The sequence below is a fragment of the Amaranthus tricolor genome, chromosome 10 (assembly GCF_026212465.1).
Source record: "Amaranthus tricolor cultivar Red isolate AtriRed21 chromosome 10, ASM2621246v1, whole genome shotgun sequence".
NCBI lineage: Eukaryota > Viridiplantae > Streptophyta > Magnoliopsida > Caryophyllales > Amaranthaceae > Amaranthus > Amaranthus tricolor.
This window is the reverse complement of record NC_080056.1, coordinates 2,786,738-2,802,280: the sequence shown is the minus strand read 5'-3', so window position 1 is coordinate 2,802,280 and position 15,543 is coordinate 2,786,738. Positions and strand designations below refer to the sequence as shown.

The window sequence follows — 15,543 nt, the reverse complement described above, 5'->3', positions numbered from 1 at the left end:
TATATAACACCTAATCTTATTGTATATATAGTGTATCATTTTATTAGGAGAAATTTGCAAAGAAACACCTTATAAAATCAGTTTTTTGTAAAAAAACATCTTTTAAAATTTTTTTGTAAAAAAATACCTTTTAAGAGATTTTTTTATTAAAAAAAACACCTTAAATCAGTTTCCGGTGACTTTTGTCAACTTTCAGGCGTTGACTATGCCATTTGTCAACTTTCAGGCGTTGACTTTTGAGCTCAAATGGCATAGTCAACGCCTGAAAGTTGACAAAAGTCACCGAAAACTGATTTAAGGTGTTTTTTTTTAATAAAAAGTCTCTTGAAGATGTTTTTTTACAAAAAAAATTTTAAAAGGTGTTTTTTTACAAAAAAAACTGATTTTATAAGATGTTTCTTTGCAAATTTTCCTTTTATTGGTCTATTCATATTTTTCTTTAATTTGCAAAAGTTAAATAATAATTTTTAAATAATATTTTTAAGTTAAAATCAAAGACTTTCAAAATTAAGATTTAATTAATATCCCAAAATATAAATATTTAGAATCAAAACATCCAAATTATATACTTTTTGTAAATTAAATTTTCATAAAAAATCAACAAGTATAATTAAATTCACAAATTACTCAAATTAATTGCAATTTGGTAACATAGAGATTGGAGAGACCCAGAGAAGAGACTACTTTTGTACTAGTAACGCTATACGAGTTACTACCACTTAAACCTTGAAAAATCGGATATGGCGATATGGTGACTATCGATCTACAAAGACTTCATCTTCTCCACCATGCAAACCATTTGCAACGACTCCATAAAAACTTCAATATTTGCTGCCATTTCTCTTCCTCCAACTCTTCCACTAAATCCTTGTATCTTAGGATGGGGTTCTGTAGCCCCATTCCCCCCTCTTTATCCCTTATACTTTCTTCTTCTACCCCTTCTATGGTTCCCTGGCTTCGCGCTCCTTCACTAATTCGCTATTCCCCGTCAAATTTTAAGATAAGGTACGGTTTTCTTCCATTTTTTCTGGTAATTATTCATTCCAGTTATATATGTACCTTTGTAATTGATCGCCATGAATATTTCCAGCTAATTTGGTGCGCTGATTACTGTTTCATTTTAAGCCATATTGTCGGCCAATATATTTGTTTTGTTAGGTTTTTGTATTGGCATTTCATCGAACAGTTGGTAGGCGAAGGCAATGTAATAAATTAAATACTCCATATTCTTTGGCAAATTTGATCGAATTAGCCGGCGAATTATGTTACAATGGTTTGATTTGGTTTTGCCCACATAATCAGATCAAAGGGTGTTGATAAATGCTTTGGACGATTGGGCTCTGTCCAACAAGCTATTGAGAATTCATGTCAGTGGTATTAGCTATTCAATTTCATGAACAACATTCCCAAGTTTCTGCTCTGAATGATTTAATCACCATTTACAATTTTACAATGTTAACTTGTTCTTGGTTAAGGTTGATTTTGAACAAATTGTGAAAGATTCTCCTGTAAATGGTGGTGGGTGGTGGTTCAGGTGACTATATGTTTGCATTATTCAAACGCATGAGGTGTACATGTGGTTTGTGGCATTTGGGAGTTATTAGAGGATGTGAGGATAAGTGTAGCAGGTAGCGTAGACGCTTAGGGGTGTTTCCTTCACTGGTGTTGTAAAGTTAGATATGAATGAGCTCCTCTCGAGTGAGTGTTTCATGGACTTTGTTCAAAAATGGAGACATCATAAAAATGCTAAGCATAAGATTAATTGCGAGTGGCTTAAATGAATGGTTGCCATCAGAAAATGAGGTGGGACTTGGGAGTTTAGCAGATTACCAGTTAAAGAGACACTACTATATGAGTTTGAATGTTGGGCTTTTAGTTGCATCATTGTAAGAAAAAACGGGTAGTTGTGATGCGTATGTTAAAATGGATGAGTCATGAGTGGACATACATTTAAGCATATAATTCACATAACGACTTAAGATAGGGTCTCGAAATGTTAAAATGGATGAGTCATGAGTGGACATACATTGACATGTTCTCTTCGTCTGATCTGATTGGATCTGATCTGAATTTACTAAGGTCTGATCTGATCTGGTCTGATCTGGTCTGATTCAGTCTGATCTGATCTGAATCTTTCTGATCTGATCTGGTCTGATCTGATCTGATCTGATCTGATCTGGTCTGATCTAATCTGATTGATTTGGTTTCATTGAGTTTGTTATTAATAATAGTAGTTAGTATTATTATTATTATTATTATTATTATTATTATTATTATAATAATAATAATTATTATTATTATTATTATTATTATTATTATTATTATTATTATTGTTATTATTGTTATTATTATTATTATTATTATTATTATTATTATTATTATTACATACTACATAGTTTCTCCATCTAATAATAATATACATTACATTCTACAAATTAAACATCAAAAACTACGATGTTTCTGCTTCTCTTTGAATTGATGCCCAAATATCGTTGGCTATATTTAGTTGGATTCTATCCATTTCATTCTTGCGCTCTATGTTGAACATGTTGGTATCACTTCTTGGTTCAATGTTAACCCCACTTGATATTTGGATACCTAATTGATGTAGGCGAATAAAATTATGAAGCGTAAATGTTGACACCATAATAGCCAACTGATATTTGATCTCCATACTAGGCATATTTTTCAATATCTTCCATTGATTTTTTAGCATTCCAAAGCATCTCTCAATTGTCGTACGCAAGGATGAGTGTCTGTGATTAAAATGTTCAAGCATCCCTGTAGGAGGTTGACCAACACGAAACTGAGGCATATGATATCTAATATCATCATGTTTTATTGGACTGAGGTATCCAAGAGTGTTAGGATATCCGGAATCGACCAAATAGTATTTTCCTAAATTTATAACAATAGTTAGACATTTATATTTAAACATGGATTAATAATGTATATGTGTCGATGATTATTAATAATAATAATAATAATAATAATAATAATAATAATAATAATAATAATAATATTATTATTATTATTATTATAATAATAATAATAATAATAATAATAATAATAATAATAATAATAATAATGGTATGGTTTGATCTGATCTGGTCTGATCTGGTCTGGTCTGGTCTGATCTGAAACTTTCTGATCTGATCTGAATAGTTCTGGTCTGATCTGGTCTGATCTGATCTGATTCCAATAAGAATAAGTAATAAGTCAAAAAAATAAGTTGAAGAGAACACCTTCTTAAGCATATAATTCGCATAACGACTTAAGATAGGATCTTGGAATGAGAGAACGCTGTTTACGTTGGTTTTATAATGTGCGAGGAAGATTAAAAGATGTTCCCATTGGGAACATGGAAGATTAAACTTTGAGGTACTTAGAAGAGTAAGAGGTAGTTGAAGATGATCTAGATAAGTGAAAAACAACATAAAGAGCTTGGCTTTACTGTAGCGTATGACAATGGATGTGAACCGGAATGAATGGAGGAAGATAAATGTTGATGATCACATGACCAGTTGATTACACCTTGCATATCAATCATATACATATCCAACTATTCAGAATTAGCTTCCATACCAGAACAAGATTCTAAAGAAGCTAATGCTCTAACTATGAGCTTCACTAAAAGAATATTACCTTTACAAAAAATTATCATATTATATGTTTTTTTCTTGTTTAGAAACTTCCAGACAAAGGATATGTTGCTTTCAATTGTTTGAAACTGTTTTACTTTGCAGGTTGAGATTGACAAGCTGTGGAGAGCTTCTTAAAGTCAAGTTTGAAAAGCAGGGACTTCGGGAAGGTTTATTGTTGGAATACAAAAAAGATTCTGAAAGGGTATTGCTAGCAGTTGCTCAAAAACCTGATGGAAAGAAAAATTGGATCGTATCTGATCAGGTTTCTGTAAAATAATGAAGAGCTTTCTATTAAAAGATAATGAAAAAAAATATTCAAGTATATGGACTTTCAAAACATATATCCTTTACGCTTTTTTCGTCATATATTTCCTTGCTCAGAGTGAGCTGACTTTGTTTTGTTTTACTAATTTCTTTCTATGTTTATTTTTTGATTATGTGCAGAATGGCACGACATGCTCGATAAAACCACAACAGATAACTTATGTTGTTCCTGGTGTTGAGAATTTTGACTATACCCAAATTCCAGATTTTTTGCAAAGAGCAGATGATAACTTGGTTAGTTGTGTACTGTAGTTACTCATGATGAGAAAAATGCCTTGTTGAGTTTTTGAACTTTGAACTTCAACAGAAGTAGATGACTTGATGCAGGATCCATCTCTCCTTGAGCTTGCCTGGGTGGAGCTGCTTGAAAAAAATAAATCATTGACTCCTGAGGAGCTGGCAGAGGTACTTTATTCATTTATTTTCATCGTTATGTCTTATCGTTGACCTTGATCATGTTAAGCCATTGAACAGATCATTTATGGTACTGCTGAACCTCTAGAGAGCTATTGTGCACATCTCTTGCTCTCAAAAGATGAGATATACTTTTCTACGGTGGAGAGTAAAGGTTATTTTACTGTTTACACTCCTCGGCCTACTGATCAGGTAAAAGCATTTGGTCTAGACTCTTCTCTCTGCATTTTCTACATCCTTCTTGGACCCTTCACACTCCTATTTTTATTAAAATAGAGAACACTTGTGTCATATGATAATTAAAGAAAGTGGAACCAATTTCTAATATAAAAATTTAGCAAATTGATTAGAACAAGCAAAAATAAAGAGTGTAGCAAATTGGTTGGGACCAAGGGAATATATTATAAGATATTGGTTCAATGCATAGACTTGGTTGATTTTATGCTTTTCCCTTTTTCATCTCATAAATGTGTATTCATTGATTCAAAGCTTTATCTGGCTGTAAAACACAACTGCTGTTATTTACATCGTGATTGAAGTAGCGGTCAAATACCTTTTTAGGGACTGCAATTTTCTCAATCTTTTTTTCTTTTTTTTCCTCTTCTTTATGCATTTTAGCTTGCTTTTGGTGCTACATGAGATATCATCTGGTTTCTTATGAAATGTTAGGTTGAGGAACTTTTGAAGAGAAAACTTGTCAAGGAGGCTGCTGAAAAGGAATTACAGGAGTTCGTACAGCTATTATATAATGCTAAATCAAGACCTATTGATTCAAAGCCGCCTAGATCCTCATGGACTATGGAAGATAGAATCCGTGATCGTATTGAGTCTCTTGTTGCTTATACGGTTGCTGCACATTGCAGTGATAGTCAAAAGAGAACTGCTGAGACGGTAGTTTCTTCTCCTTGACTAATCAAAATTCCTCAATCACTTGTTGATAATTGAAGCTAACTGTTGATTATAAGTCTAACTAGTACCACTTGTTACTGGCTAGCTCATCTTAATATATGCGTCCCTCATGTAGTGAGTAGTCATGTCTAAGGAAGTAATGAATCGATCTATCTGAAGTGGGTACTTGCAGTAGATGCATTCTTAAAAGTTGAATAGGGCTAGAGAAATTTCTATATTTTCACTGAGTGAATGATCCTGACCTGAAACCATATCTTTATCTGCTACCTCTTTAATAGGAGGCTGAATATATTTTAGATTTTGTTTAGTTTTAATAGTAACTTTGTTCTTTAGTTTACTGCAATATTATACACAATGCTTTAAAAGTGCAGCTGGAGGACTGGTGTTGCCAGTGCAAAGTGTAGAAATACAAGACAACCTAGAGACAGTTTTGATGGGGGAGAGAGTCTTCTTTTCTTTTGGCATGTTATCATTGCTTACTGTGTACTCTAAAAATGATGTGTACTGCAGAGCTTAATACCTTTTTGCATCCTGTTCAGATTCTCGCAGCCATGGGTTTGGCGAAAACAGCAACGTCAGCATCAAATCTCCTCATAGATATTGGTTATTTTCCAGTGCATATTAATCTTGATCTGTTAAAGCTGAACATTCGCACCAATCACTCAGAAGATACTGTAGCAGCTGCGGAAAAATTGTTGTCAGAGTCTTGTGATATTGATCAGGTTATTGTAATGATCTTCTGTTTTAAAGGCTAATTGATTAATAGACTCTGTAATTGTTCATTGATATCTTTGAGAGAGGTTTCACTTGGAAGTTTGTTCACCTCGTTTATTGTTTATCACTATAACTTGAATATTTCTTTCAGATTTGTAGGAAGGACCTTACGCACATGAAGGTCTATGCTATTGATGTTGATGAAGCGGATGAGGTAATTATAGTCAATGTGGCTCCATTCTACACTCACACTTTCTTATCTCTCTCTGGGTGTGTGTTTGCCTGTGATTATGTGTATGAATTACCCGACATTTCCGATTGTTGTAATATGGAACTATAGAACTCTTAAAACAATCCCAAAGCCTAAATTCCAAAATCCAAATACGATTTTTTTGGTGAAAAGCTACTTGCAGCATCAAGTTCGGTCATTGAACTGAATAATTAGTTTTACTTACTCAAGTATGATCATGGCTGGTTACCAGTCACTAGTCCACCACTCTGACTCCAATTTTGACTGTTACATTAATTTCTTAAATGCACAACTTCTTCAATGCTTGTCCTTTTTCTCATACAAATGACCACATGTTGTTAAGCTCTTGAACTATTCTTCCATGTCCAAGTAATTTGAATATTGAAGGATTCTTAGAGAAAGTTCGAGCTCTTCAGTGGTGACCCTTGTGCAGCAACCTAATTTTTGTAGCTGCTGTTGACTTGAACCTCGCTCATTGACCACGTGAAAAAGTGTAAACATAAAATTAGGCTCTAAATTATGGGAAAATATCCAAAACATGGTGTTTCCTCGTTGTTTCATAAGATGAACTTTTTCAATAATGAGCCCGAACTTGGAGGGCTGCTACATCAGGCAGTAAGCTTGGAATAGTCTAGTCTGGAGTAAATAGTTTTTTAAAGTAAAGGCCTGTAGTTGCTTGGCTTGGTAGCTTTATCCCATTGAACTAAATCAAGTACCTTATCGTTTATTTAGATAAGATTCTTTGAGCTCTCAGTGGCTCAAATTGTATTTTCACAGGATGGAACCAGGTTTGCAACTCCTTGAAAGAGTTAAGCAGCGCTCTTGATTCAAAGTTCCTCTTCTTATTTATTTGGAGATGCAAAATGGTGTTAGCAATCGTTTGCCAATCGAAAAAAAAACCTGTTGTTATAAAAGTAAGAATTAAGATTCTGTACATCTTACTCCCGAAATCCACCTAGGTGGGTGCCACTTGGCAATGGGGTAATGGCATGTTGTGTTGTTGCATGTTTTGGTCAATGAGTCCTTTCCAATACTCACTATACATTGGCGACTAGCCTTAGCAAGAGCTTCAACAGAAGATAGTCTTCTGCACCTCTCCACTATTCTGCTCAGTTATCAGTTGAAATTGCTCTGTTGGCTCCATACTTCTATCATTTAGACTATGAACCTGTACCTTGATGTATTTTTCTGTCACAACACAGCTATTATGATTGACTTTCAAACAAGTTCTGCAGCACTAGGGCTTGCTTCCTTTCGGCCACGCTCAACTTTCTGTTTAATAAATTCTCGTTCAGGGTTGTGATTTTCATCTATAGAAAATGAGACTCCCACACTGCTTGCAATTTAAAATTTGATGGTACAACTTCCCCAGATATTTGTTGGCAGATGGCAGATTGCAGATAGAGAGACCATAGTTGATTTGGGAATAGCCTGAATGAGCTACTTGATGACTTTTATTCTATCAATTAATATTTCGCTCGTATTTGTAGCTTGATGATGCACTTAGCGCGTCAAGGTTGCAAGATGGCCGGTTAAAAGTTTGGATACATGTGGCAGATCCAACCTGCTTACTGCAACCTGGAACCATTCTGGACAAGTAATTTTATGATATTATGTAAAATACTCATTTGATGTCATTGTGCTATGTTCCACTACCTGTACTTTCCTCAATCCTTTTTTAATGTTATAATCATTTAACTTTGTTATTGTTGCATTATTACAACCTGCAGAGAGGCCATGAGCAGAGGAACTACAATCTTTCTCCCCACAGCAACTTATCCTATGTTCCCAGAGAAGCTTGCTATGGAAAGAATGAGCTTAAAACAAGGAGAAAACTGCAATGCTGTGACAGTATCTGTTTTGCTGCATTCTGATGGCAGGTGACTACCTGGTTGATGCACAGATCTATTTTTGCTGAGCTTTCTTGTGATCTGGATTAGAAATATGTGTATACTGTTTTATATGAATAAAGATTACTACTCTGCTTTTACTTCATTTCTATGTATCGAATGTTTTTGCAGGTGAAGAATTTGCTTACACTTTTCTATATTTGTATCATAATAAATGTGATCATTCTGGTAATTTTAACTGCCTAAGCAGTCTATGCAAATAAACAATCTGAGTGCAATGTTGCCCAGTACTTGCTATTCAGAAAAATGTTGTTATATGTTGATAAAATAATGTGATTGGTGTTGAGTGTTGACACTTGTGTTTGCACAAGTTGGCACCAAAAGAATCAATGGACAATTTCATGTTAATTTGTTGGAAATGAACGTAAAGCTTGTTTAAGGTGGCATTTGTTACAAAATTTTCCCAATCATATGATGAAAACACAATGTGATTGATGCCTTCCTGTCTCTATCCCTCTCTGTTTTTCAGCATTGCTGAGTATTCTGTTGAAAATACCATAATCAGACCTACCTACATGCTCACTTATAAAAGTGCATCAGAGCTCCTTCATTTGAATCTTGAAGAAGAGGCCGAGTTAAAGATTCTGTTTGAGGCCGCAGCTTTACGTTTGCAATGGCGCAAACAGCAGGTTTGATTTAGCTTCCAAAATCAGCTTCACGTTCCTTTAAAAACTTGTATTGGCTGCAAGATGATAATTTCTTCTTATAATGTTTATTTCACGACTTGACTGTTTTCTGACTTATCAAATAGTTGTCCAGTTCATAGTGCAAAAACAAGGCCTACATCACATCACATCTGTTGCGCTGTAAGGTGTAAAAAATGGTTTTTTTGGCCATATCAAGGGCTATCTCATTCTTTCGGTATCTAGGCGTTACGATAATTGTGTCACTCCCATTACCATATCACCGTTCCGTTACTGCGATTGCGACTATTACCTCATTTTTGCACGGTGGTCTAGTTTCTTCTAGCAATTTTGGCGCAAGGAATTTCTTTTTTGCTATCTGAATTTAGGATACATTAACATTCATGGATTTTGTCATTGAGGATATGTGATTCTTATTTGTATGGCTTTGCCTCCAAATCATTTGGCCCTATTAAGTAGTTTATTATAAAGGAGTAATGCATACAGAGATTTACGAGTTACACTCATAAATTCTCATTGACTTGCTTCTTTTCAATATAGGGGACAGACAGGGACTAGGTAAGTCAATAGGAAGGCTGAAAAAGGATATTATGTTAAAGATAGGCTAGTAGAATTAACCATGTTGCTCGTTAACTTTTTTTTAACTCCTATGATGGATTGAAAGTTTCTCATATCATTTATTTTGTCAACCGATAAACTGACATATGCTGAGATTATAATGTTCTATGTTTCTGTAATGATCATCTTTGTAGATGATACACAATTACATCCGTGCAGCTCAAAGAAAACATCAGCATTATACTACGAATCAAACACAAGGAGGGGTACTTTGGGAAATGCATCTAAATCGGTTAGCAATATATTGCAGGAAAAAAGTGGCTGCAATTTGTGAGAGGGCATTAGTTGAATAGAGGCTCAAGTTGGTTGAGATAGGCTTGTGTGAGAAGGCTAGCATTTAATTAGAGGGAGAAGGGGGAGATTAGGAAAAGGAAAGTCACAGAAAAATATTACTATGATTTATGAGCATTAATTTCTAGTTTATCTTTAGCTTTGAGCTCTTTTCATTGTGCTTTTGATTCTATCTGCCACAAATTTTCCTTTTTTGGACCTGGAGTTATATTTGTTATTTGTTTCTGTAGCTTAATGTGCTCTTTTATTTAAACATTAGTGGATTATTTTTTTAGGGTGCTGTTGACACCACAACATTAGAAGCACGTGTCAAAGTGGCAAATCCCGATGCTCTAGAACCACAGATCAATCTTTATGTGGAGAATCAAGCTGACCCTGCGATGCGCCTTGTTTCCGAGATGATGATTCTTTGTGGAGAGGCTATTGCTACATATGGCTCTTGCAACAACATTCCTTTACCATATAGAGGACAATCTCAACCAAACGTAGATGCTTCTGCATTTTCTCATCTTCCAGAAGGACCTGTCCGGAGTGCAGCTTTAGTTAAAATTATGCGTGCAGCCGAATATGATTTTAGGAAGCCAATACATCATGCTGGTTTGGGAGTTCCTGGTTATGTTCAGTTCACTTCTCCTATACGTAGATACATGGATTTACTTGCTCATTATCAGGTTTTACTTAGAAGTTTATCAAACATCACTTTTTTTTTGTTTCATATTTTATATTCCTCGAGTTCGTTTGAGTGTAGAGGATTCAACATGGGTATTTGAGTTTAAAATAAGAGTTCAAACAATGTAGTTTATAGAATAATCAAACTGCACATATATTTTTATATACTAATCAGCTTGTATGCATAAGTCCTAGGACCTAGAGATTAATGGGTTTCTCCCTTAGACTGAATCTTGGCTCTTCATAGAATGGATGATGACTTTAGCATTTTGACTTGACCGATGACTAATTGCAATTAGGCAAAACCAAAATCATTATCTACATGCAAACATCCTTTCTGATCATGAGTTGATTCTGTTCCTTTGCTGCATACATGGATTTTTCTGTTTTTGCATCTAAATTTTTCTTTCTTTTTGTTGCACTTAATGTTAGTTGCCCTTATCTTTTTGAAGCTCACGTAGGAAAATACTCAATGAATCTCATCTCTCTTCATTGTCATCTTTACTTGATTGTGTGCTTGTAGGTCAAGTATTTTATTAGGGGTGACAACCTCCCTTATTCGGCAGCTCAGCTAGAAGGGATAGCTTCAATAGTTAATATGCAACATAGAGCTGCAAGAAAGTTGTACAGTAACAGTCTCCGGTATTGGGTATTAGAATATTTGAGAAGGCAGCCAAAGGAAAGAAAGTTACGTGCACTGATACTCAGGTTTATTAAAGATCGCATTGCAGCATTGCTTCTGGTTGAGGTATGCATTTTTTTGTTGACATTACCATTTTAGATTTTGCACATAAGATTGGAATTCATAAGAAAATATGTCTGGTATGAACCTTATTAGCTTTCAAAGTGTTTTTCACTCGGGGTAAGGTTGGAACCCCTATAGGTAAGCGGAAAAGGGAAATTGATCCTTCTTGTATGTGCTGAGAATCGAAGTCTTGTCACAAGGATGAATTAGAAAGCCTTCAAGTCTCAAACACTAGGGCAACCCATGATTCCCGAACCTTATTAGCTTTTAGTTTATGCCTTCTTATATGTATTTCCTTCTCTTTTTATTGGGGCAAAAGGCAGTGTGAACTTTTAGCATTTTTGTAAGGTGGGGGAATGAAAAGAAACTCTTAAAAATAAATATACAAGTATAGGAGTATGTTTTTGTTGTTGCCGAATAATATTAATATACCAATGGAATGAGGGGACAAGGATATAATGGGCAAGGGAGTGGAATTTTTAGTTGAGGTAAACAAACATCAATCCTTATTTCAAGGGAGCAAGAGAGGCTATGAGGATTAGAACCTCAAACATTTGTTGGAGATCAAATGAAAAAATTAATAAGCATCCCAAACTTGTTTGCCTGTTATTCCGTTGCATGTGTAGTTTATACTTTATAGTCCGGATTTTTGATGATACAGAGAGTAACACGGTTACCTATTGAAATATTAGTCTTAAAGTGACATGTTATGAAATTGAATGAAAAACTTAAAAGTCTAAACCTCTATACGTAAAATTTGAAGTACTTTGGCTAAATCTACCAACAAATATGATCTTTTCTGCATTAACGTAGAAATCCATGCAAATTAAGTTATTTACTCCGAGTTAAAACAAGTTAACTCTCTTTGATGTCTAGATATGAAATTGTAGCATGCCTCAAGATCTATGACACATAATTTTTCCACCAATTCTAAGTTTTAGGATTAGATTTCTAATTATTGAGTTCGAAGAGATAATTATTGAGCCCTCAACATATCCACTTTGTGAACTGGATTTTCTATTCCTGTTTCCTCCTGTTTTACTGCTAATAGGACGCTTGATTCTTGACAAGGGCACTAATGGTTGACCATCTGTTTTCCGTTGAAAAAAATGAAAGACAAAGACCTCTCGTTTCCCCAGTAGCTCTCCCTCAATTAGCCGGTTAATTTTAACAATTATCCAACAGGTCTGTTTTGTTGAAAGGGGTAGTGCATGTGGGTCTACTCTGATTTGCAGCAAGCCGTTTGATTATAAAAAATGAGGGGTGGTATCAACATATATGGTTCACTATTATCAATTATCATAGTTACATCGACGATAAATCGTAGTATTTGTTTTTTATATTAGGGATTTGTATCATTGTATCCATTTTATTAAAAGAATTTAGCTTTCGCTTTAAAAATCAAATAAAATTGTGCTGTAATGATTTTCAGGTCGGGCTGCAAGCTTCAGCATGGGTAGTAAAGGGTTCCCAAATCGGAGATGAAATTGAAGTCCAGGTAGAGGAAGCACACCCAAGAGACGATACTTTGTCCCTTAAGCAAGTTGCTGAATAACGTGGATCTCAATTCTCAAGCGCTCATGTAATCACCTGAAAGAGAAGAGCTCGTTTCTCATTCTACTCGGCAAAATGTGATGTGCTAGAGATGATGACTTTCTTTAGTTAGCAGATCCTCTGTTAGCTCATGATGATTGTATTTGGTTAATCATCAGCGGCATCATTGCCAAAGAAGATGAGCACTGGTGACTATTGATATGAATTTGGGTAATCGGCTTGCTGTAAATGTCAAGGCTAAAGGATTTCACATGAAAAGTTCGGTTTTTCCCTGGCTTCATTCTTAACGTCGTGGCAAATGAAAATCTAGTTTCTGGTTCTTTGACATTGCATTACTAGAAGTGACTTTTGATAAATATCATTTAGATAGCAGTTTGCATTTATGGAATATAGGGGAGCCTTTAGGCAAATCTTCTGTTCTGCATAATTGTGCATATTTTTCTCATTTACTGTTTGCAGGGCTTACTTATGGAGGAATGGATCCATTCGCATCACACATTCACAGTGATTTACGAGTTACAACTATCTTTCGGAGTTTAATAATAAGTGATCCATGATTACTGATTTTGGAGATGCGCAAGACTTCATTTATTTCTGCGGCAACCTTTTGAGAACGACAAAGAACATTGAAGAAGGTGACACCGGCTACACTTCTAATTCGAACTTCGAAAATGTAAGGTCAGGCCAGCTATACTTGTACATTGTGTTTCATATAGATCCTTGCCTTTTAGGACACTAGCTGAACATTTCTAGCTGCTAAGATTAAGAATGCTATTTGTTCGATCCCGTTGAATTACATCCCCTTATATTGATGAATATGGGTGTACCTTGTACAGTGCTGCTTGAGACTGTTGCTGCCTGCGGGCGAACATTGCTAAGGCTACTACAATTTGATACACTAAACTCTTCGATGTTGTGATCATCGCACTAATGCCTAAGAAGAAAGTCTTAAAAGGATTCAACTTTTAACGTCTTATAAAAATATATACATTACTCTTTTAGTTAAAACCGCCATGAAGAAAATACCATGTAATTCTTTTTAGCAAAAATTGATAATTGTTTCTTTATAACCATTCATTTTTGTGATTTATTGATTGTCAAATAAAGACATAAAACATTCGATTTTAAAATGTCACCTAAGGTCTCATACCAACTCTTAGATGAGGGCAAAGTTTCTCTTTTAATTTTTAGACATAAAACATTAATTTTTTCTTACATGCCAAATAAGGTCCTAAAACATTGTAGTTTATCTTTATTATTATTGGATGTGGACTGTTTTCTTGAGGCAAGAGAGGGAGAGAAATTTGTATTCTTTTCGGTGGTGAGAAATTGATAATCAAACTCCTATTACACAGGTGATAGTGAAAATCTTCAACAACTTTGATAACCCATGAATTATTGAATAGAGTAAACTACGCGATAAGTGAAAATTCACTCAAGACCGGGTCGGGTTCTGCAAGACTCCGATCTAGATCCTAACTTTTTTATTGGACTTAGGCCCGGACCCGAATCAGTAGGGTTTAAAAATTTTAGACCCGGACCTAGACCCTTAGAGTCTAGATTTGGGTCCAAAACAATTTTTTTTTTCAGGAAATTTTTTTTAAAATATATTACAATTTTCGACCATTCGCATAAAATTATTTAAACATTTTCGACTAATGAGGATCTTTTAATACTTTATACTAATTGAGCGAAATACATGAATTTTTCCAACATTCAAGTTCTTATAACGAAATATTTATCAAGTCTCTAATTTTTAAAGTATAAATAGAACGACTACATTTTAAATTACTTGAACTGACAAAGTTCATTCACGTAATGTTCAAAAAATATTACAAAGCTTCAAATCAAACAAATACACATAATAGCTAATATATAAGTTTTTAAAAAAAGATCTAAATGGGTCTATGGGTTGGATTTGGGTCGAATCTGGGTCTCAAACGTATAGATTCGGACCCTGAGGTCATGGACCCAGATCCGACCCGGATCCATAAGATCCGAAAAATAAGTGGACCTAAACCCTTAAAATTAGGATTGGATTGGGTCTAGATCCTTAAGATCCAAGACCCATGTCCATCCCTACTCAAGACCTTATAATACTTGTACTTGCTCTCCTAGACTTGATTCTCAACAAACATTTTAACTACACCGAACCGTAAGATACACGTACATGCAAAACTAATTTCATGGCACCGAATATAGGCAGAACATCATAAGTTTCTGCAGTTTAGATTAATTTCTCAATTCACAACATGAATCATCAATTAAGATGATCATGATGCACATCCATCTATTCTACATTATACACGTACTAATTACTTAAACACGTGTACAACTGTAGTTCTTTTAAAGCTTCTTCAACGTGTCCTCTTTGTTCTGACTTCCAAAACCCTATAAAACATTCACAATTCCCATTTCCCCATTCTTCCTTATCCATACATCAGTTTAAGAATCAAATCAAACAAGCAAGAAGAACATAAGCGAGATCATTTAACACAAATCAAAGATGCAGACAGGAAAGAAAGCAGCTGATTCCGCCAAGGAATCAACCACAAACATGGCTGCATCAGCAAAATCAGGTATGGACAAGACTAAGCCAAACGTCCAAGACAAAGCTGATCAGTCGGAGGAGCAATTATCCGAAGCGGAACTCCGTAAGCAGCATGCCATGATTCATAACGCTGCTGAAAAGGATGCTAAGGCGGCAGCGGCTAAAGCTGGAGTTAAGATCGCTGGAGGTGGAACCCGAAGCGCCACCACCACAACCACCACCGGAACAGGAACTGGTTTTAATGATGAGAAGTGATGTGTGGTGTTTGGTGCGTGTCACACATTTTATATATGTATGTTTGAAATA

The 15,543-nt window shown here is 35.0% G+C and overlaps 2 protein-coding genes across 4 annotated transcripts; both read left to right on the top strand.

The window, feature by feature from the left end:
* The first annotated feature begins 653 nt into the window (after positions 1-653).
* On the top strand, positions 654-14,308 carry LOC130826310 (ribonuclease II, chloroplastic/mitochondrial-like). Of its 3 annotated transcripts, XR_009047053.1 has the most exons (15): positions 654-1,005; positions 3,747-3,906; positions 4,089-4,202; positions 4,296-4,373; positions 4,443-4,574; positions 5,052-5,273; positions 5,831-6,013; positions 6,157-6,219; positions 7,746-7,852; positions 7,986-8,135; positions 8,635-8,794; positions 9,994-10,389; positions 10,911-11,135; positions 12,565-12,944; positions 13,146-14,308. XR_009047053.1 is itself a non-coding variant. In XM_057691930.1 (14 exons), exons 1-14 carry the CDS (start codon positions 749-751, stop codon positions 12,685-12,687), a joined length of 2,370 nt encoding a protein of 789 aa, XP_057547913.1. In that variant the 5' UTR covers positions 654-748; the 3' UTR covers positions 12,688-13,006. The 3 variants fall into 3 exon arrangements, 2 of the variants coding, with proteins under 2 accessions (XP_057547913.1, XP_057547914.1); XM_057691930.1 differs by lacking the exon at positions 13,146-14,308 and having other exon boundaries at positions 12,565-13,006; XM_057691931.1 differs by lacking the exons at positions 654-1,005; positions 13,146-14,308 and having other exon boundaries at positions 3,838-3,963; positions 12,565-13,006.
* Positions 14,309-15,192: 884 nt separating this feature from the next.
* Positions 15,193-15,492, top strand: LOC130825941 (11 kDa late embryogenesis abundant protein-like). Its single transcript, XM_057691393.1, has one exon. It carries the CDS (start codon positions 15,193-15,195, stop codon positions 15,490-15,492), a length of 300 nt encoding a protein of 99 aa, XP_057547376.1.
* Positions 15,493-15,543: the final 51 nt, after the last annotated feature.

Excerpts from the sequence above, each read along its gene's own strand:
- LOC130826310 (XM_057691930.1), top strand. The coding sequence starts at position 749 with ATGGTGACTATCGATCTACAAAGACTTCATCTTCTCCACCATGCAAAC. Across the intron at positions 4,203-4,295 it reads AAAGAGCAGATGATAACTTG|GATCCATCTCTCCTTGAGCT; the intron begins GTTAGTTGTGTA and ends GACTTGATGCAG. Across the intron at positions 4,575-5,051 it reads CTCCTCGGCCTACTGATCAG|GTTGAGGAACTTTTGAAGAG; the intron begins GTAAAAGCATTT and ends ATGAAATGTTAG.
- LOC130825941 (XM_057691393.1), top strand. The coding sequence starts at position 15,193 with ATGCAGACAGGAAAGAAAGCAGCTGATTCCGCCAAGGAATCAACCACA.